The 21,898-nt window shown below is 38.6% G+C and overlaps 1 protein-coding gene and 1 long non-coding RNA gene across 6 annotated transcripts in view; one reads left to right on the top strand and one right to left on the bottom strand.

The window, feature by feature from the left end:
• Positions 1-1,810: 1,810 nt before the first annotated feature.
• nr1h4 (nuclear receptor subfamily 1, group H, member 4) overlaps positions 1,811-21,898 on the top strand; it is a 140,270-nt gene continuing 120,182 nt past the window's right edge. Inside the window, exons 1-3 of one of the 5 annotated variants that reach the window (XM_086073815.1) lie at positions 1,811-1,979; positions 3,011-3,051; positions 3,172-3,323. In XM_086073815.1, coding sequence (XP_085929941.1) covers positions 3,227-3,323 — 97 coding nt within the window. In that variant the 5' untranslated portion in view covers positions 1,811-1,979; positions 3,011-3,051; positions 3,172-3,226. Of the gene's footprint in view, positions 1,980-2,934; positions 3,052-3,098; positions 3,324-21,898 lie in introns of all 5 variants that reach the window. The other 4 variants (XM_086073817.1, XM_086073819.1, XM_086073816.1 and 1 more) reach the window with 4 other exon arrangements.
• Positions 4,069-21,898, bottom strand: part of LOC147175974 (uncharacterized) — a 131,724-nt gene continuing 113,894 nt past the window's right edge. Inside the window, exons 2-3 of the long non-coding RNA XR_015094601.1 lie at positions 5,878-5,941; positions 4,069-5,016 (exon numbers count right to left, since the gene is read on the bottom strand). This is a non-coding gene — a long non-coding RNA (uncharacterized LOC147175974). The remainder of the gene's footprint in view (positions 5,017-5,877; positions 5,942-21,898) is intronic.

Here is a 21,898-nt window from a genome sequence, read left to right as displayed (position 1 = left end):
CTTCCTCGGGTCTCCTGACAACTTCAGGACTCTAGCGCAATTCTGAAGTATTCGGTTTAGGTGAACGGTATGGAATTTTTAATAGGTTTTTGGGCAAATTAATGAGCACACACTCACACGCATGCACATATGCACACACACACCCGCACCCGCACATACTCACGCACATACAAAAAAAAAGGAAAAAAAAGAGAGAGAGCAATGATGATGACATGTCGAATCGGTAAGATTACCGAATGAACAATACTGAGCTCTCTCAAAAAATAAAAAATAAAATACAAAAACGCCAAATTTGGGTGATGTCAACACTTCTGGTTCATCATAATTGGATCCGAGCTAACCAATCACAATCACAAGTTGAATTGCATGATGTTCATGTTAAAAATGTTACAATTAAGCCTTGTGAGTTTACAACATGTTACAGCCATACTATCCTGGCGTCCACTATAATGAATAAAAACATGAGATAACAACCCCACCCCCCAAAAAAATTCCATGTTGTTCTTATGTGGAAAAAAGTCAAAATCTGCCAAAAATAAAAAATCAAATAAAAAATTGCCCAGCAGAAAAAAATGCAGGTCTGAAGGGGTTTTAAAATGGTTCTTTTTCTTCAACATGATGACTTTTACGCCATAGTAATGTGCACAAACAGTTCATGGAAATAGGGAAAGCGACATTTGATGAGTTTAATGCTGTTTTCTCAAACTACAACAAAACTCTGTTCCTATCACTGACTGTTTATAGTAGTAGGCGTTTACATTTTGTCCTTTTTTTTTTTAAGGCCAAAGATGGCTCTGTTTTCCGTCACAGTGTGGTAAACATCCTTTGTCTTATCTGTCTTCATACTACAGTGCTTCAACATAATTGCTTGACAGGATATCCCTCACTAGTGTCATACTTACATTTTCATAATAAACGACTTGCTTTTGAGATGATATCTTGTGTTTATTTAGTGAACAAATACAAATCGAATTATTGATTATTCCTCTTGTTAAAGTTCTCGAGTGTTTATGTATAGTATTAGTACTACCCCAACAGTTTATCTGGGTGCAGTAACAACATTTTCAGCCAGCATGGAGCATCTGCCTTTTTGCCATTGTTAGATGTACAGTAGCAAATGTCCCGTCACAGAGTCCATCACTGGCAGCTTGTTCCCAAACACAAACCACAGAGTCCAGCAGCCAATGGCAAAGGTTCTGTTTATTCCAGAGAGACTGTTCTGTTGACTCAGAACAACCCCATTGAATGGAGCAACAGCCCGTCAATGATTAAACTATTGTTTATGGGCAATATGAGGGGGGAAGAAAAAGAAATGTATCATCAAGACGAGGAAAACGATAGATCTGGTCTAGAATTATTTCGACAGTATTGCTCCTTTATACATTTCCACAATTGATTTACAACAGTCAAGAGTACAAGTTCAGCTTTAACTCAATTGTTAATTATATAGCCTTTGTATTCATTTTCTGATTTCCTACATTTTCAAGTATTTGGACAAATGAGATGTCTCTGAGAGTTCACCTATGATGACTTGTGGTCACGTAAAAAAATATATATAAATAAAAAGCTAAGCAATGAGGCCTTATAGTGTTGTCAATGCTGGTTTTTACCCAGAATTACATGTGTGCTCTGCATCATGCTAATTAGTGAATGTCCAGTGTGTGCTGTTTGTGCATGTGGGTGGGATATTCAACTTACTAGAGACTTCATGCTTTTAGAGATAAAGAGGGTGTTTTTTTTTTTGGCAAGTGTGTTTTAGTGGGTTTGTGGGTGGGGGGATGAGTACAGGGATGGACAGTTTAATTAATAACCACCATCCTTTTCTCCCCGACCTTAGTTGGTCACACATACTTTCACTGAAGCCCAGACATTAGAAAACATTGGCAAAAATTGACGTGTGCTGTATAGCTCAGTGTGGACTTCCAAGATCACAAGGAACAAGGAGATTCAAATAGTGGGAATCATCCAGCTTGGAAAAGGTAAGGACCATGACAGCATGTATCATGATGATGAGCCCACGTGTGCCAAAAGTGTGTGCTTGATGGCGGGTGAGATGTCTGCCGCTGTGTGGGCAGTTACAGAAGATACTTGCTTTCTACATCATAGTATAGGATCCCTTGGGAAATTATTTTAATTAATTAAAGTACACTTATTACTGACGGCACATACAGTAAAGTATAGACAGGTTCGTTTACTTTGTTACTTACGGGTCACAAAATGGTTACATTGCATTCTCATTATGCTCTGAAATCAGATACAAGAGCTGTATCAATACAAAACAAATGGTTTTGACTTGCACTGTCAGAAAGGTATTCTTTTATTAATGTTCATGCCCAACTCTTGTGTTTAAAGTAACCATGACCTCTCACAGCGTAATTTCTTCTGCGTTGACCTATTTGTAATGAACACATTTGTACACTGTATTAAGTAGAAGGAATGTAGCATCAAACTAATGAATTCATCACACCATAGTTTACTGTACATGCTATGGCTAGTAAGTAACGTGGGGATGATGTCAGAGTAATCTGATTGGACGCTTAAGAAATGATATGATCTTGTCACCACATTGATTTTCTGTGCACGCTTTTGCCTTGGAGCTCCCTGCAGAACGGTGCAATCTTTCAGAAGCATTAATTGTGCCCTGAGAAGTAATTGCTTACCCCTATCAAATGGGTTTGCGTTTTTATTGATTGATTGAGTTTGAGGAACACTATCCTGCACAGTGTTATGAGTTAAAGTTAGATTATAGGGATGGTAAGAAGAGTATAAAGTTGTAATTTCCAAATAAGAAAAGAAGACACCGAGGACAACACTAGTGCAAGGTGCTGACTGCAACATGCTGCTTATCTGTCCATTTACTATATCTGTAATATTACTGATGTGGGGGAAAAACAAGACATCATGCTAACTATACTTAATGAAGTGTCCGGTTAGTTTCAGTGAGAGTACCGTGAGTTTGTTAAGAAATCTCCATCATCCTTCATGACCTTCATTTGCCGCCTCCCTGCAGGCACGGCAACTCATCCCTGTGTGGGAGAGAACGCTTGACAGGTGTGTTGATGTCCACACTCACAAGCTCATGCTTAATTACTTTTCAGTGAATGTGTCACTGGCTGCTACAGGCAGAGCCAGAAGAGTGTTGAGATCTTCATCAGGTCACTCTTGTTACAGAGGGAAACAGACACAAACTTCCACGTGGCGCAGTTTGACCTAACAAGCTTCCTTCATGAACGAGTGGGTGGGCCCCGACATCAATGTGGTGGGACCACTGCAAATCCCACCCATAGATGAATTCGCCATCTCAGAGAACTCCCATTTATTTGGTAAGTCTACTTGGCATGAAACACTTTCCATAATCCATAGGCAGGGGAACACAATAAGATTTAGGGATGGTTGTCATATAAGCACCCGAGCTTGTTGTTTGGTGCTCTTTTTTTTTCCCGGCCCACCAACCGCATGAATCAACTTACACTTAAAGCAAATCTGGGCAATGTTGACTCTTCATATGTGTAGATAAGTCATTTTAAGATTACGGGGGTGGGGGGTGGTTTTTCAGTTTTTGTTTCCTAATTACAGGCCTACTGGGGCTACACTGGAGCACATTATTACATTCCCAGACCTCATGCGCACCGGCGCACCACTTCTATGTGCACCTCTGGCAACTGCGTACAACCATGCTAATGGCAGCACAATTTGGATTTCCGTTTGACCAGCTGTCTACTTCTGTCACATTTGTACTTCACCCACCCAGCCAATCATACATTTTATGCTATCATATTAAGGGTCATTGCAAGGTGCACCTTGAACTGATTGGGGAAGCAATGGGGTGTGAAATTTAGGTGTGTTTTAGGAAGGGCACAACATTTCAAGAGAGGTCAAAATACAGTGGTATCTTGACTAACGGGCTTAATTTGGTCCATGATCAGGGTCAAAACTAAATTATTTTTTATTATTATTATTATTATTATTATTGAACATATAAACATAAAGACAACACAAAACACATTACAAGTATAACATATACGTTGAAGTAAATAGAAAAACAAGAATAGGGAGAAAGAGAATAGTTTATATGTTCAAAAGGGATAGGAGGAAGTTAAAAACGTATCTAGTCCTACCCCTTATTGGTTTTATGTTGATACAATAATAAGGTTAACGTATTTTAAAAGAAAAATGTATACACCTAGTCATATATATAAGTGCACTTTAACATACGCACATTTGCCAACAACATATGTACATGAAATTCATAGGCATATACCATAATACATTTATGAATCATATCCTCATACTCACGTATACAATTTTCATTACACCCATACCGATACATCCCAAAAAATGACAGCATATATACAATTTTAACAGCTCATGTCTGATTTAAGTTTTTTTTTTTTAACTTTGCTTTTAAGCATTTTTTTTTAATTCAGCAAGTGACCGACATCTTTTCAGGTCAGTTCCAAAATTATTCCACAAATGAACATCTTTTACAGAAATGTGCTTAATATTTGTTCTTGTTTAATTTTTTTGTAGACACTTGTATTCTCTCCTGTAAAAATCTGTTTTCCTCATTAAAATTAATAGAAATATCATTAATCCCATCCAATGCCCCAAAACACCACAATGTTTTTGTGACATATTTTCAATAATGGAACTGTATATAAAATACTGCATAACTAACCTCAACTTAAACCACCCAATCTTGTGACTGTATGAGGTCCCAAACGTAATCATTATATGTATATATTTAAAAAAATATGTTCATTATAAATGCCAGTAATAACAGTTAACTATTTCAGACCAAAAGAGAAAATTAAAGTCTACCTGTGGTGGTCAGAAGGAGAAATTTATATGGTTTATCAAGGTTGGAGCAAAGGCTGTGACATCACCATGTTGAAAGCCATCTCAGCTCAACTGACTTCCCCAATTAAACGCTGCATTTTTTGGTGAATCCAAGTCAGACTTCAGACTTCAGAGTCAATATTCACAGAAGGTCCATCAATCGGTGACTGGCGACACCTGTTTGATGACAAACAAAATGAGACAGGTAGAAGTGCTGCCACACATGTTAGTATTCTCCGACTGTATAAAAGCCGGAAGCCGGGTCGGGTTATATTGTTTTTGTTTAATTAAATAATACTGTAATAAATAAATAATAGAGTCTGGATGGCAGATTTATGTCCATAGGCAAGCGATCTGGCCTCTGTGTGAGTAACGGCGTGTCAACGTTGTGACGTCATATTCACCCCAAACATGGCGACAAGTATTGCCAGCCCAGTAAAAATTATTTTTTGACGTTTACAGCCATCTATGGCAGTGAATGTGTTAAAATTAATGAGACAAATTATTTTGGCAAATACAAGAATAGATACTAACACCAGGTGTTTATCAAACTTTACAATATATGATCTGTTTCGCCATCAATACCTCGAAATGTTCCACCGGAGGTACACTTTAATTAGCCTGTTTATGTTGAGTAAAATCCATAAAGCCCCATATTTTTTAAATTAAAATATTTACTCAATGTAAGTAAAAAAAAATAAAGCAATTTTATTTTTATTTAAAGAACTTTCTTCTTATACATCACTGTTAAAAATTCACTTTCAATTAAGCAACATTAGTTGAATGTAAGTAATAAAGTACATTTGAATCAATTTAAAATCAAGTAACCAGTAATGTAACTAAGTTACTTTCAAAGTCTAGTAATCAGTAAAGTAACTAAGTTAGTGGCAACACCGCTGACCATGAATCCCTTGATCTGCTCCACAAATGAAGAAGTGTATTGAAAATAATTATAATTTTGTAACCCTACTTTTAAATGGATGCACCATTATAGTGTACCACATTCCCTGCATAACAAGCAGCTCATAATGAAAATACCTGCCACACAGTAGCCATTTCCATTCCCCGGATGTGCAGATGACTCCACATACTGTTATGCTACCTGTAAAGAAGAAAGGGATTGCCTATAGTTAATGAGTAGCTCTAGCAACCTTTGCGCCTCTTGGGATGTCTCGGGCATGCACCAAGTTGTTCGAAGCCTGTTGCTTCTGTTCTCATAAGTTTGGCTTGAAGCAGAAAATACATGGAAGATGGCTTGGTAGTTAGTGGGACGAAAAGAAGTAAACATCAAAAGAAAGTGCTGTGCTGCTGTCACAGTATGTATGCTCTGAATGGTCCGTGTGTTCGGTATCTCAGACATGGCCATCGTCAGAACCAAATCTTTAAGAGGTCAGTGTTGTTTTGTATATTTCACCTACTGTTTATGTCACTAAGTGCTTCTTTGTCCCACGTCAATACCTGATAATATTTCACCTGTTATGTAGTAACGATTCTTTTCCGGTCTTTTTAATAATGTCAGGTCTCACAACCTTTGAGAATTACGGGCGACTGTGTTGCGATATTAACATTATTGTATCAGTTTCCACAGAGCAGCTTGTTTGGAGAGGCGTTACATGTCACTCCAAAGACACGGTGTGCTCTGTGAGAGTCATTTGTTAATGATTTATGGCCTTACAGTATGTGGCGTGGATTTTCCAGACTACTGCTTAGCTGGAAAGAGCTTTATAGGATTACATGACATTCCACTACAGTGAAATCCCAACGTTAAATTGAGTATGTTATGAACTTACTGTGGTGTACACGTTCACGTGCTTGCGGAAACATGGTAATGGCTATGGTGACATAATAATGTGGAATTGTCAGAATAGGACATTAAGACTTTTGTCAATCGGGTTCACTGGTTTACACTAAACGAAACACACAGCGCAGGGGTATGCAATTAAAACCCACCAGGATTCTGCAGTTATTAGAAAACTGATATCCAACTAACTTGAAGAAATGTGTAAATACATGTTTTATAATAAGTGAAACAAAAAATCATTTAAAGGCTATATCAAAATTGGGGATATATTATAGCAGTGCACTAAAATTGACTAATCTGTCCCTCAATAAATCAACAATCTGCTTATAAATAATGCATGTCATGAGTGTTTTAATGTGACCTAAGGAAGGCATTATTCAATTGTATGATGCCGAACTTAAAAAAGGGGTAAACCAAACTTCATGTTGCCACATTCCTGACAAGAATTGCAGCCCGGAGTTGCATGTGAACCTTCACCTAAAATTGCATGTGGTGCAAAAAAAGACATTTCCCATTTCACCCAATAGGTCACTCTGAACCTACATGACTTGAGTTGTTCCCTTCAACTCTACCTTGAGTTCCAATTCATTATACAAATAGTTGGTTTTGCTTATTTTCCAGAATTACTCAAAATATTGAATTTTCTTTATGGTGGTATCTCACTGAGCAATGAAGGTATGCGAGTGTTTGTGAACGTAGCAAATGTTTCTTATTTTTTGTCAGGGTTTGTTGGTTGCAAACAGTTGCAAAGACGTATGCCAGCTGTTTGCACACATTTTTAATGGTGGCAAACAGTTTTTCTTGGCGCCAAATTGATGACCAGGTTGTGTAGCTGGAGAAGGTTTGTTGGCTCGAATGTAAGGCTGGATGGTGTTGAATGCAGAGAAATCGGTAAACAGCAGTCTGGTTAAAGTATATGCATAGTCCAGATTCAAACCCTTATTGGAAGTTAATCCAACCTACTGATAGATATGGTAGCCAAACTCTGACAATGGACCAAATCTTGGCTGTTTGGCAGCTGATAAAAAAAAAGGCTACAACAACAAACGCAAATCCACTATGTATTTTTATGTGCCTGTACTAGCAGCACAAACACCATAACAAGGGCAACAACAAAGCTTTAATATGGTAATGCTTATGAACGATACAAGCAACACAAAAGCTGGGGTATTGTGTAGAAATAACAATAAATGTGAAGCCACATTTTTATGTAACTATATTTGCAACGCCCTCAAATGCGGCAACATAACAAGGCACCACAGAACAAATCTAAAGTCCATGAGTAACTCACTCACCATAACGCTAAATTAAGAGCGACTTACCGCAGAAAAGGTCATCATGCGTGGGAATCTCCTGTAGCAGTAAGTCCATGCACCTTTCTTTTTCTTCTTGGTCAAAGGCTCCTGTATTGTCTCATCACTGGGCCTTTTCTCTGTTGCAAAGACACTTTCCAAATGTGTCTGTTTTTTACTCATTTTGCTAACTTGTCAATTAGCATCAGCGCTACGCGACTGAGATCATTAGCGTCTTGACATGCGTCAAGAGTCCACCGTAAAACAGAGAGAATCTGGTCACTTTTCAAAATAAAATATTCCTAAGCCTCGGCTAATCAATTAAGCGGAAGTACAGTAAGTTTTCTTCAACTATGCGGCCCGCCATGGCCCACGGCCCAGCAACGCTCCGCTGCCCGGTGGTTTGGGAACACTGCTCTAGCAACAACAAAAAAAACATTTAAAAAAAAACGTATGAATATGTTTTTGGGACCATGGCAATATTTAAAATATAACTTTTTTTATACGTTTTTGGGAACAAATAAGCTAAAGGGGAAGTCAACCTTCAACATTTCTTGACAATAATTGTTATATGTGACCTCACTAGTCTAAACATGACATTCTGATTAATATTATATTTGTGGAATATAAGTTATGCAGCAGAATCCAGCCATTTTTATCCATCTCATGAGGCGGCCATTTTACCACTTGCTGTCGAGTGAAAATGACATCACAGTTACTCAGGGCTCAGGCAACGATTAATCACAGCTCAATTTTGTGAAGCTGGGCTTAGTGCAGTTTTGTGAAGCTGAGCTGTGATTGGTTGTTACCCAAGACCTGAGCAACTATGATGTCATTTTCACTCGACAGCAAGTGGCAAAATGGCTGCCTTTACTTGATTTCCCCTTTAAGGCAGGATTCAAACTGAAGTAGCAGCTCTGATTTCCGTAGTTAAGGCATTCCAGAGCTCTGCAGCTCGAATCAAAAACACTCTTGAAACTGTGGACTTCTTTTGGGCTCTTGGGATCACCAAAAGACCAGAGATGGGAAGTAACAAAGTACAAATATTTTGTTACTTTACTTGAGTAGGTTTTTTCAGTAATTTGTACTTTCCTGAGTATTTATATTTTAGATGACTTTTTACTTTTATCCATTACATTTTAACGTAAGCGTCTGTACTTTTTAATCAATACATTTTCAAAACCAGGTCATTACTTCTGTTTTTAAATGCATGAAAACAATTAAAATACTTGACCTCGAAGAAAAAGCAGCCATCAAAGTATCCTGGCTCCACCAATCATATGGAGCATTTCACACAGTCCCATACATCCCAGCCTGTGATTGGCTCTACAACATGCGATCACATGACATGCAATTGGCTAGATTAGAACAACCCGTAAATATGAGGGTAATTTTTGCTCCATTCGCTAATATCTTTCAAATTGATGTAGGAGGAAACATCTGGTATAAATACTTTTTACTTCTACTCATCAAGTACATTTCAGAGCCTGTACTTTTTTACTTGAGTAATTATTTGAGCAAGTACTTTTACCAATGTTGTTTTTGTACTTTTACTAAAGTAGAGAATGTCAGTACCTTTTCCATCTCTGCAAAAGACCAAGAAGGACAAGAGTACAAAAAACATCCAACTGTAGGAACAGAAGCCATCATGGGAGCAAGACAGAACATAGCACAGACAATGGTGAAGATAAAAGCATGCTCTGGCATCTTCTTGGTGTTGCGGCAGAGATTTAGACTGAGAGCTGATTACAACTGATGCCAGGTGGGCACCTCCCTGCTCCATCTTGGTGACACCAAGAAAAAAACACACGAGCCAATGGACAGAAAAAAAGAAAAAAAAACTCAGTGTAGCTTATGGCAGGATACCCCAAAGGGACCTACATGACTTTTTAAGATGACTTTTTAAGATGACATTTGCAAAAATCCCTTTTTGCATATTTGGTCGAGAATGAAGGAATGACAGGTCCACAAACGTACCATTGGATCATCCAACAACCATCCATCCATTTTCTTCCGCTAATCCGAGGTTGGATCACGGGGGCAGCAGCCTTCCCTCTCCCCAGCCACTTTGTCTAGCTCATTTGGGGGATCCCATGGGGTTCCCAGGCCAGCCTCTCTCCTCTCTCCGGCATATTCTGGGTTGTCCCTGGCGCCTGTGGCTGGTGGGACCTGCCCAGAACACCTCTCCAGGGAGACGTCCAGGAGGCATCCAAACCAGCTTCCAACAGTCAGACAAAAATTGGAAAGCTCTGCCCCTTATTCGGACAGCCAAAATGGCCTTGACTATAAATGCAGGATGGCCACCGATTAGCCAAGGTCCAAAGAAGAGGAGGCGGCACCGTAAGCGGGCCTACCTGACTGGTGATGACAGGCATGAGGTAGAAAAGCTGTAAAACTGGGTGCATCTTGAGGGAAGGGAATTTTAGTCTGAAAAGGGAATTTGGACAACTTTAAATTGGAACTAGAAAAATTCCCGCGGAAATTTTGAATGGGCCTGCTAACTCTTGCAACTCTTTTCAATGAGCTGAACAGTTTAAAATTTCAACCGTTGAAATCGCTCAAGAAATGTGAAAGTTATAATCAACTAAAAGTATTACTGCCCCTTTAAGAAACATGCACATTCACGCACATACATTTCATTTTAACTAACATTTCAATGAGCTGAACAGTTTAAAATTTCAACCATTGAAATCGCTCAAGAAATGTGGAAGTTAACCATAATCAACACTATGTTACTGCCCCTTTAAGAAACATGCACATTCACGCACACACATTTGATTTTAAGTAACATTTCAATGAGCTGAACAGTTTAAAATTCAAACCATTGAAATCGGTCAAGAAATGTGGAATCTACCATAATTAACAGTATCTCACTGCCCCTTTACAAAACATGCACATTCACGCACACACATTTGATTTGAAGTTGTGAGGAGACGTCACGCACCAACACTCCATTGATTTGTATAGGATTACGCTCACCTCAAACAAAAGCCTCTCGCGACTTAACGGTTGAAGATGCAGATTCCAGAAATGGCTCGTTAGAACGGCAAGGGTTTGGGGAACGCGAGCATGTTCTCAGTTTTTTAATCGGATGAAAAATGACCAAATGAGAGCAGGTTGAAAACTTATGATTGATCGAAAATGAAGAGGGAAAAAACGGCGAAATTAACATGGAGGAGATAGGCGTCAAAGTCCGACTTCTCCTCGCTTAAAGTGAAAATAAAGGTACTAAATGACACCGTAGCCAAATAAAACTTAGTTCTTCAGAAAGCAGAGGCTTGTGGCTACAAAATGTGCGAATTTGAGGTCTAGTGAGCAAAGATTGTGGCCATGGTGACGAGTTGAAGTGAAACTTTTGGAAATAGATTTTTTGGTTCCCGTCACTGAAGCCTTAATTAGTCACACTCTAAATAGGCGACTTTTCCCCTTTGCTCACTGTCTTTGAACCCTCACAGGGGGGAGAGCTTTCATTCCTTAAAATTTTTTTTGACACTGAGCTAAAGATGACAAAAATTCCAACAAAATGAGCTAATTTTCATATCGGTCGGTTAATGTATGCGCGCGCAGCGTGTCTTTGAAAAAGGTGCTTGATTGGAGTTGATCTCTTTCGGATTCCCATTCATTCCTATGGGACTTTATTTGGGAGTTTTTTGGGAATAGCGTCGCCATGGTAACTGGGAATTCTTAGAAAAATAATGCCGCACCGAGTCAGATCGAGCCGCATCGTTTGATACCTCATTTGTCCCGGTGCGATCTACGGTTCGGGCCGCATTTTTGCGGAAAAGTCGGTGGAATAAAATATAAAAAAAATAAAAACTAGAAAAATTCCCGCGGAAATTTTGAATGGGCCTGCTAACTCTTGCAACTCTTTTCAATGAGCAGTTTAAAATTTCAACCGTTGAAATCGCCCAAGAAATGTGGAAGTTATAATCAACTAAAAGTATTACTGCCCCTTTAAGAAACATGCACATTCACGCACACACATTTGATTTTAACTAACATTTCAATGAGCTGAACAGTTTAAAATTTCAACCATTGAAATCGCTCAAGAAATGTAAAAGTTAACCATAATCAACAGTATGTTACTGCCCCTTTAAGAAACATGCACATTCACGCAGACACATTTGATTTTAACCAACATTTCAATGAGCTGAAAAGTTTAAAATTTAAACCATTGAAATCGCTCAAGAAATGTAAAAGTTAACCATAATCAAGATCAAATAAAGTATCTTACTGTCCCTTTAAGAAATATGCACATTCACGCACACACATTTGATTTTAACCAACATTTCAATGAGCTGAACAGTTTAAAATTTCAACCATTGAAATCGCTCAAGAAATGTAAAAGTTAACCATAATCAAGATCAAATAAAGTATCTTACTGTCCCTTTAAGAAACATGCACATTCACGCACACACATTTGATTTTAAGTAACATTTCAATGAGCTGAACAGTTTAAACTTTCAACCATTGAAATGGGTCAAGAAATGTGGAAGTTAACCATAATCAAGATCAAATGAAGTATCTTACTGTCCCTTTAAGAAATATGCACATTCACGCACACACATTTGATTTTAAGTAACATTTCAATGAGCTGAACAGTTTAAAATTCAAACCATTGAAATCGGTCAAGAAATGTGGAATCTACCATAATTAACAGTATCTCACTGCCCCTTTACAAAACATGCACATTCACGCACACACATTTGATTTTAAGTTGTGAGGAGACGTCACGCACCAACACCAACTCCATTGATTTGTATAGGATTACGCTCACCTCAAACAAAAGCCTCTCGCGACTTAACGGTTGAAGATGCAGATTCCAGAAATGGCTCGTTAGAACGGCAAGGGTTTGGGGAACGCGAGCATGTTCTCAGTTTTTTAATCGGATGAAAAATGACCAAATGAGAGCAGGTTGAAAACTTATGATTGATCGAAAATGAAGAGGCAAAAACGGCGAAAATTACATTGAAAAGAGATCAAAAATGTGCGACTTCTCCTCGCTTAAAGTGAAAATAAAGGTACTAAATGACACCTTAGCCAAATAAAACTTAGTTCTTCAGAAAGCAGAGGCTTGTGGCTACAAAATGTGCGAATTTGATGTCTAGTGAGCAAAGATTGTGGCCATGGTGACGAGTTGAAGTGAAACTTTTGGAAATATATTTTTTGGTTCCCAGCACTCAGACCTTAATTAGTCACACTCTAAATAGGCGACTTTCACCCTTTGCTCACTGTCTTTGAACCCGCACAGGGGGGAGAGCTTTCATTCCTTAATTTTTTTTTTGACACTGAGCTAAAGATGACAAAAATTCCAACAAAATGAGCTAATTTTCATATCGGTCGGTTAATGTATGCGCGCGCAGCGTGTCTTTGAAAAAGGTGCTTGATTGGAGTTGATCTCTTTCGGATTCCCATTCATTCCTATGGGACTTTATTTGGGAGTTTTTTGGGAATAGCGTCGCCATGGTAACTGGGAATTCTTATAAAAATAATAGCGCAGCGAGTCAGATCGAGCCGCATCGTTTGATACCTCTTTTGTCCCGGTGCGATCTACGGTTCGGGCCCTATTTTTGCGGAAAAGTCGCTGGAAGATGATATAAAAATAACTAGAAAATTCCCGCGGAAATTTTGAATGGGCCTGCTAACTCTTTTCAATGAGCTGAACAGTTTAAACTTTCAACCATTGAAATCGCTCAAGAAATGTGCAAGTTAACCAAAATAAACAGTATGTTACTGCCCCTTTAAGAAACATGCACATTCACGCACACACATTTGATTTTAAGTAACATTTCAATGAGCTGAACAGTTTAAACTTTCAACCATTGAAATCGCTCAAGAAATGTGCAAGTTAACCAAAATCAACAGTATGTTACTGTCCCTTTAAGAAACATGCACATTCACGCACACACATTTGATTTTAAGTAACATTTCAATGAGCTGAACAGTTTAAACTTTCAACCATTGAAATCGCTCAAGAAATGTGCAAGTTAACCAAAATAAACAGTATGTTACTGCCCCTTTAAGAAACATGCACATTCACGCACACACATTTGATTTTAAGTAACATTTCAATGAGCTGAACAGTTTAAACTTTCAACCATTGAAATCGCTCAAGAAATGTGCAAGTTAACCAAAATCAACAGTATGTTACTGTCCCTTTAAGAAACATGCACATTCACGCACACACATTTGATTTTAAGTAACATTTCAATGAGCTGAACAGTTTAAAATTCAAACCATTGAAATCGGTCAAGAAATGTGGAATCTACCATAATTAACAGTATCTCACTGCCCCTTTACAAAACATGCACATTCACGCACACACATTTGATTTTAAGTTGTGAGGAGACGTCACGCACCAACACTCCATTGATTTGTATAGGATTACGCTCACCTCAAACAAAAGCCTCTCGCGACTTAACGGTTGAAGATGCAGATTCCAGAAATGGCTCGTTAGAACGGCAAGGGTTTGGGGAACGCGAGCATGTTCTCAGTTTTTTAATCGGATGAAAAATGACCAAATGAGAGCAGGTTGAAAACTTATGATTGATCGAAAATGAAGAGGGAAAAAACGGCGAAATTAACATGGAGGAGATAGGCGTCAAAGTCCGACTTCTCCTCGCTTAAAGTGAAAATAAAGGTACTAAATGACACCGTAGCCAAATAAAACTTAGTTCTTCAGAAAGCAGAGGCTTGTGGCTACAAAATGTGCGAATTTGATGTCTAGTGAGCAAAGATTGTGGCCATGGTGACGAGTTGAAGTGAAACTTTTGGAAATAGATTTTTTGGTTCCCGTCACTGAAGCCTTAATTAGTCACACTCTAAATAGGCGACTTTTCCCCTTTGCTCACTGTCTTTGAACCCTCACAGGGGGGAGAGCTTTCATTCCTTAAAATTTTTTTTGACACTGAGCTAAAGATGACAAAAATTCCAACAAAATGAGCTAATTTTCATATCGGTCGGTTAATGTATGCGCGCGCAGCGTGTCTTTGAAAAAGGTGCTTGATTGGAGTTGATCTCTTTCGGATTCCCATTCATTCCTATGGGACTTTATTTGGGAGTTTTTTGGGAATAGCGTCGCCATGGTAACTGGGAATTCTTATAAAAATAATAGCGCAGCGAGTCAGATCGAGCCGCATCGTTTGATACCTCTTTTGTCCCGGTGCGATCTACGGTTCGGGCCCTATTTTTGCGGAAAAGTCGGTGGAAGATAATATAAAAAAAAAAACTAGAAAAATTCCCGCGGAAATTTTGAATGGGCCTGCTAACTCTTGCAACTCTTTTCAATGAGCAGTTTAAAATTTCAACCGTTGAAATCGCTCAAGAAATGTGGAAGTTATAATCAACTAAAAGTATTACTGCCCCTTTAAGAAACATGCACATTCACGCACACACATTTGATTTTAACTAACATTTCAATGAGCTGAACAGTTTAAAATTTAAACCATTGAAATCGCTCAAGAAATGTAAAAGTTAACCATAATCAAGATCAAATAAAATATTTTACTGTCCCTTTAAGAAACATGCACATTCACGCACACACATTTGATTTTAACCAACATTTCAATGAGCTGAACAGTTTAAAATTTAAAGCATTGAAATCGCTCAAGAAATGTAAAAGTTAACCATAATCAAGATCAAATAAAGTATCTTACTGCCCCTTTAAGAAACATGCACATTCACGCACACACATTTGATTTTAAGTAACATTTCAATGAGCTGAACAGTTTAAAATTCAAACCATTGAAATCGGTCAAGAAATGTGGAATCTACCATAATTAACAGTATCTCACTGCCCCTTTACAAAACATGCACATTCACGCACACACATTTGATTTTAAGTTGTGAGGAGACGTCACGCACCAACACTCCATTGATTTGTATAGGATTACGCTCACCTCAAACAAAAGCCTCTCGCGACTTAACGGTTGAAGATGCAGATTCCAGAAATGGCTCGTTAGAACGGCAAGGGTTTGGGGAACGCGAGCATGTTCTCAGTTTTTTAATCGGATGAAAAATGACCAAATGAGAGCAGGTTGAAAACTTATGATTGATCGAAAATGAAGAGGCAAAAACGGCGAAAATTACATTGAAAAGAGATCAAAAATGTGCGACTTCTCCTCGCTTAAAGTGAAAATAAAGGTACTAATTGACACCTTAGCCAAATAAAACTTAGTTTTTCAGAAAGCAGAGGCTTGTGGCTACAAAATGTGTGAATTTGATGTCTAGTGAGCAAAGATTGTGGCCATGGTGACGAGTTGAAGTGAAACTTTTGGAAATAGATTTTTTTGGTTCCCGTCACTGAAGCCTTAATTGCATATCAGAGTGGCGATTACACTCACTGTCTTTGAACCCGCACAGGGGGAAGAGCTTTCATTCCTTAATATTTTTTTTGACACTGAGCTAAAGATGGGAAAAATTCCAACAAAATGAGCTAAAATTCATATCAATCGGTTAACGTATGCGCGCGCAGCGTGTCTTTGAAAAAGGTGCTTGATGTGTGATTTTGTCTTTCCTTTTCCCATTCATTCCTATGGGACTTTTATTTGGGAGTTTTTTGGGAATAGCATCGCCATGGTAAGTGGGAATTCTTAGAAAAATAATGCCGCATCGAGTCAGATCGAGCCGCATCGTTTGATACTTCATTTGTCCCGGTGCGATGTACGGTACGGGCTGCATTCTTGCGGAAAAAACTGTGGAAGATTAAAAAATAAGATTAAGAATAAAAAAAATAAACCCTTTTTCTAGGATAGTAATATGTGCCTGCTTGCTCCGCAAGCAGCAGCTTCGCTGCTGCTTGCTCCGCTTAGCAGGCCCATAACTAGAAAAATTCCCGCGGAAATTTTGAATGGGCCTGCTAACTCTTTTCAATGAGCCGAACAGTTTAAACTTTCAACCATTGAAATCGCTCAAGAAATGTGGAAGTTAACCATAATCTACTAAAAGTATTACTGCCCCTTTAAGAAACATGCACATTCACGCACACACATTTGATTTTAACTAACATTTCAATGAGCTGAACAGTTTAAAATTTAAACCATTGAAATCAGTCAAGAAATGTGGAAGTTCACCATAATCAACATCAACTAAAAGTATCTTACTGCCCCTTTACAAAACATGCACATTCACGCACACACATTTGATTTTAAGTAACATTTCAATGAGCTGAACAGTTTAAACTTTCAACCATTGAAATCGGTCAAGAAATGTGGAAGTTAACCATAATCAACAGTATGTTACTGCCCCTTTAAGAAACATGCACATTCACGCACACACATTTGATTTTAAGTAACATTTCAATGAGCTGAACAGTTTAAACTTTCAACCATTGAAATCGGTCAAGAAATGTGGAAGTTAACCATAATCAACAGTATGTTACTGCCCCTTTAAGAAACATGCACATTCACGCACACACATTTGATTTTAAGTAACATTTCAATGAGCTGAACAGTTTAAAATTCAAACCATTGAAATCGGTCAAGAAATGTGGAATCTACCATAATTAACAGTATCTCACTGCCCCTTTACAAAACATGCACATTCACGCACACACATTTGATTTTAAGTTGTGAGGAGACGTCACGCACCAACACTCCATTGATTTGTATAGGATTACGCTCACCTCAAACAAAAGCCTCTCGCGACTTAACGGTTGAAGATGCAGATTCCAGAAATGGCTCGTTAGAACGGCAAGGGTTTGGGGAACGCGAGCATGTTCTCAGTTTTTTAATCGGATGAAAAATGACCAAATGAGAGCAGGTTGAAAACTTATGATTGATCGAAAATGAAGAGGCAGAAACGGCGAAAATTACATTGAAAAGAGATCAAAAATGTGCGACTTCTCCTCGCTTAAAGTGAAAATAAAGGTAGTAAATGACATCTTAGCCAAATAAAACTTAGTTCTTCAGAAAGCAGAGGCTTGTGGCTACAAAATGTGCGAATTTGATGTCTAGTGAGCAAAGATTGTGGCCATGGTGACGAGTTGAAGTGAAACTTTTGGAAATATATTTTTTGGTTCCCGTCACTGAAAGCTTAATTGGGTATCAGAGTGGCGATTACACTCACTGTCTTTGAACCCGCACAGGGGGGAGAGCTTTCATTCCTTAATTTTTTTTTTGACACTGAGCTAAAGATGACAAAAATTCCAACAAAATGAGCTAATTTTCATATCGGTCGGTTAACGTATGCGCGCGCAGCGTGTCTTTGAAAAAGGTGCTTGATTGGAGTTGATCTCTTTCGGATTCCCATTCATTCCTATGGGACTTTATTTGGGAGTTTTTTGGGAATAGCGTCGCCATGGTAACTGGGAATTCTTATAAAAATAATAGCGCAGCGAGTCAGAGCGAGCCGCATCGTTTGATACCTCTTTTGTCCCGGTGCGATCTACGGTTCGGGCCGCATTTTTGCGGAAAAGTCGGTGGAAGAATAAAAAAGAAAAAAAATAACTAGAAAATTCCCGCGGAAATTTTGAATGGGCCTGCTAACTCTTTTCAATGAGCTGAACAGTTTAAACTTTCAACCATTGAAATCGCTCAAGAAATGTGCAAGTTAACCAAAATAAACAGTATGTTACTGCCCCTTTAAGAAACATGCACATTCACGCACACACATTTGATTTTAAGTAACATTTCAATGAGCTGAACAGTTTAAACTTTCAACCATTGAAATCGCTCAAGAAATGTGCAAGTTAACCAAAATCAACAGTATGTTACTGTCCCTTTAAGAAACATGCACATTCACGCACACACATTTGATTTTAAGTAACATTTCAATGAGCTGAACAGTTTAAACTTTCAACCATTGAAATCGCTCAAGAAATGTGCAAGTTAACCAAAATAAACAGTATGTTACTGCCCCTTTAAGAAACATGCACATTCACGCACACACATTTGATTTTAAGTAACATTTCAATGAGCTGAACAGTTTAAACTTTCAACCATTGAAATCGCTCAAGAAATGTGCAAGTTAACCAAAATCAACAGTATGTTACTGTCCCTTTAAGAAACATGCACATTCACGCACACACATTTGATTTTAAGTAACATTTCAATGAGCTGAACAGTTTAAAATTCAAACCATTGAAATCGGTCAAGAAATGTGGAATCTACCATAATTAACAGTATCTCACTGCCCCTTTACAAAACATGCACATTCACGCACACACATTTGATTTTAAGTTGTGAGGAGACGTCACGCACCAACACTCCATTGATTTGTATAGGATTACGCTCACCTCAAACAAAAGCCTCTCGCGACTTAACGGTTGAAGATGCAGATTCCAGAAATGGCTCGTTAGAACGGCAAGGGTTTGGGGAACGCGAGCATGTTCTCAGTTTTTTAATCGGATGAAAAATGACCAAATGAGAGCAGGTTGAAAACTTATGATTGATCGAAAATGAAGAGGGAAAAAACGGCGAAATTAACATGGAGGAGATAGGCGTCAAAGTCCGACTTCTCCTCGCTTAAAGTGAAAATAAAGGTACTAAATGACACCGTAGCCAAATAAAACTTAGTTCTTCAGAAAGCAGAGGCTTGTGGCTACAAAATGTGCGAATTTGATGTCTAGTGAGCAAAGATTGTGGCCATGGTGACGAGTTGAAGTGAAACTTTTGGAAATAGATTTTTTGGTTCCCGTCACTGAAGCCTTAATTAGTCACACTCTAAATAGGCGACTTTTCCCCTTTGCTCACTGTCTTTGAACCCTCACAGGGGGGAGAGCTTTCATTCCTTAAAATTTTTTTTGACACTGAGCTAAAGATGACAAAAATTCCAACAAAATGAGCTAATTTTCATATCGGTCGGTTAATGTATGCGCGCGCAGCGTGTCTTTGAAAAAGGTGCTTGATTGGAGTTGATCTCTTTCGGATTCCCATTCATTCCTATGGGACTTTATTTGGGAGTTTTTTGGGAATAGCGTCGCCATGGTAACTGGGAATTCTTATAAAAATAATAGCGCAGCGAGTCAGATCGAGCCGCATCGTTTGATACCTCTTTTGTCCCGGTGCGATCTACGGTTCGGGCCCTATTTTTGCGGAAAAGTCGGTGGAAGATAATATAAAAAAAAAAATAATAAACCCTTTTCTAGGGTGGATAGTAATATGTGCCTGCTTGCTCCGCAAGCAGCAGCTTCGCTGCTGCTTGCTCCGCTTAGCAGGCCCATAATAATAAACCCTTTTCTAGGGTGGATAGTAATATGTGCCTGCTTGCTCCGCAAGCAGCAGCTTCGCTGCTGCTTGCTCCGCTTAGCAGGCCCATAACTAGAAAAATTCCCGCGGAAATTTTGAATGGGCCTGCTAACTCTTTTCAATGAGCTGAACAGTTTAAACTTTCAACCATTGAAATCGGTCAAGAAATGTGGAAGTTAACCATAATCTACTAAAAGTATTACTGCCCCTTTAAGAACCATGCACATTCACGCACTCACATTTGATTTTAACCAACATTTCAATGAGCTGAACAGTTTAAAATTTAAACCATTGAAATCGCTCAAGAAATGTAAAAGTTAACCATAATCAACAATATGTTACTGGCCCTTTAAGAAACATGCACATTCACGCACACACATTTGATTTTAAGTAACATTTCAATGAGCTGAACAGTTTAAAATTTAAACCATTGAAATCGCTCAAGAAATGTAAAAGTTAACCATAATCAACAATATGTTACTGCCCCTTTAAGAAACATGCACATTCACGCACACACATTTGATTTTAAGTAACATTTCAATGAGCTGAACAGTTTAAAATTCAAAGCATTGAAATCGGTCAAGAAATGTGGAATCTACCATAATTAACAGTATCTCACTGCCCCTTTACAAAACATGCACATTCACGCACACACATTTGATTTTAAGTTGTGAGGAGACGTCACGCACCAACACTCCATTGATTTGTATAGGATTACGCTCACCTCAAACAAAAGCCTCTCGCGACTTAACGGTTGAAGATGCAGATTCCAGAAATGGCTCGTTAGAACGGCAAGGGTTTGGGGAACGCGAGCATGTTCTCAGTTTTTTAATCGGATGAAAAATGACCAAATGAGAGCAGGTTGAAAACTTATGATTGATCGAAAATGAAGAGGGAAAAACGGCGAAAATTACATTGAAAAGAGATCAAAATAGTGCGACTTCTCCTCGCTTAAAGTGAAAATAAAGGTACTAAATGACACCTTAGCCAAATAAAACTTAGTTTGTCAGAAAGCAGAGGCTTGTGGCTACAAAATGTGCGAATTTGATGTCTAGTGAGCAAAGATTGTGGCCATGGTGACGAGTTGAAGTGAAACTTTTGGAAATAGATTTTTTGGTTCCCGTCACTGAAGCCTTAATTAGTCACACTCTAAATAGGCGACTTTTCCCCTTTGCTCACTGTCTTTGAACCCTCACAGGGGGGAGAGCTTTCATTCCTTAAAATTTTTTTTGACACTGAGCTAAAGATGACAAAAATTCCAACAAAATGAGCTAATTTTCATATCGGTCGGTTAATGTATGCGCGCGCAGCGTGTCTTTGAAAAAGGTGCTTGATTGGAGTTGATCTCTTTCGGATTCCCATTCATTCCTATGGGACTTTATTTGGGAGTTTTTTGGGAATAGCGTCGCCATGGTAACTGGGAATTCTTATAAAAATAATGCCGCACCGAGTCAGATCGAGCCGCATCGTTTGATACCTCATTCGTGCCGGTGCGATCTACGGTACGGGCCGCATTTTTGCGGAAAAATCGTGGAATAAAATATAAAAAAAATAATAAAAATAAACCCTTTTCTAGGGTGGATAGTAATATGTGCCTGCTTGCTCCGCAAGCAGCAGCTTCGCTGCTGCTTGCTCCGCTTAGCAGGCCCATAACTAGAAAAATTCCCGCGGAAATTTTGAATGGGCCTGCTAACTCTTTTCAATGAGCTGAACAGTTTAAACTTTCAACCATTGAAATCGGTCAAGAAATGTGCAAGTTAACCATAATCTACTAAAAGTGT

Source organism: Leptonotus elevatus, chromosome 4 (genome assembly GCF_054856555.1).
Source record: "Leptonotus elevatus isolate MCC_2025b chromosome 4, RoL_Lele_1.0, whole genome shotgun sequence".
Taxonomy (NCBI): Eukaryota; Metazoa; Chordata; class Actinopteri; order Syngnathiformes; family Syngnathidae; genus Leptonotus; species Leptonotus elevatus.
This window is presented reverse-complemented; position numbering and strand designations above follow the sequence as displayed.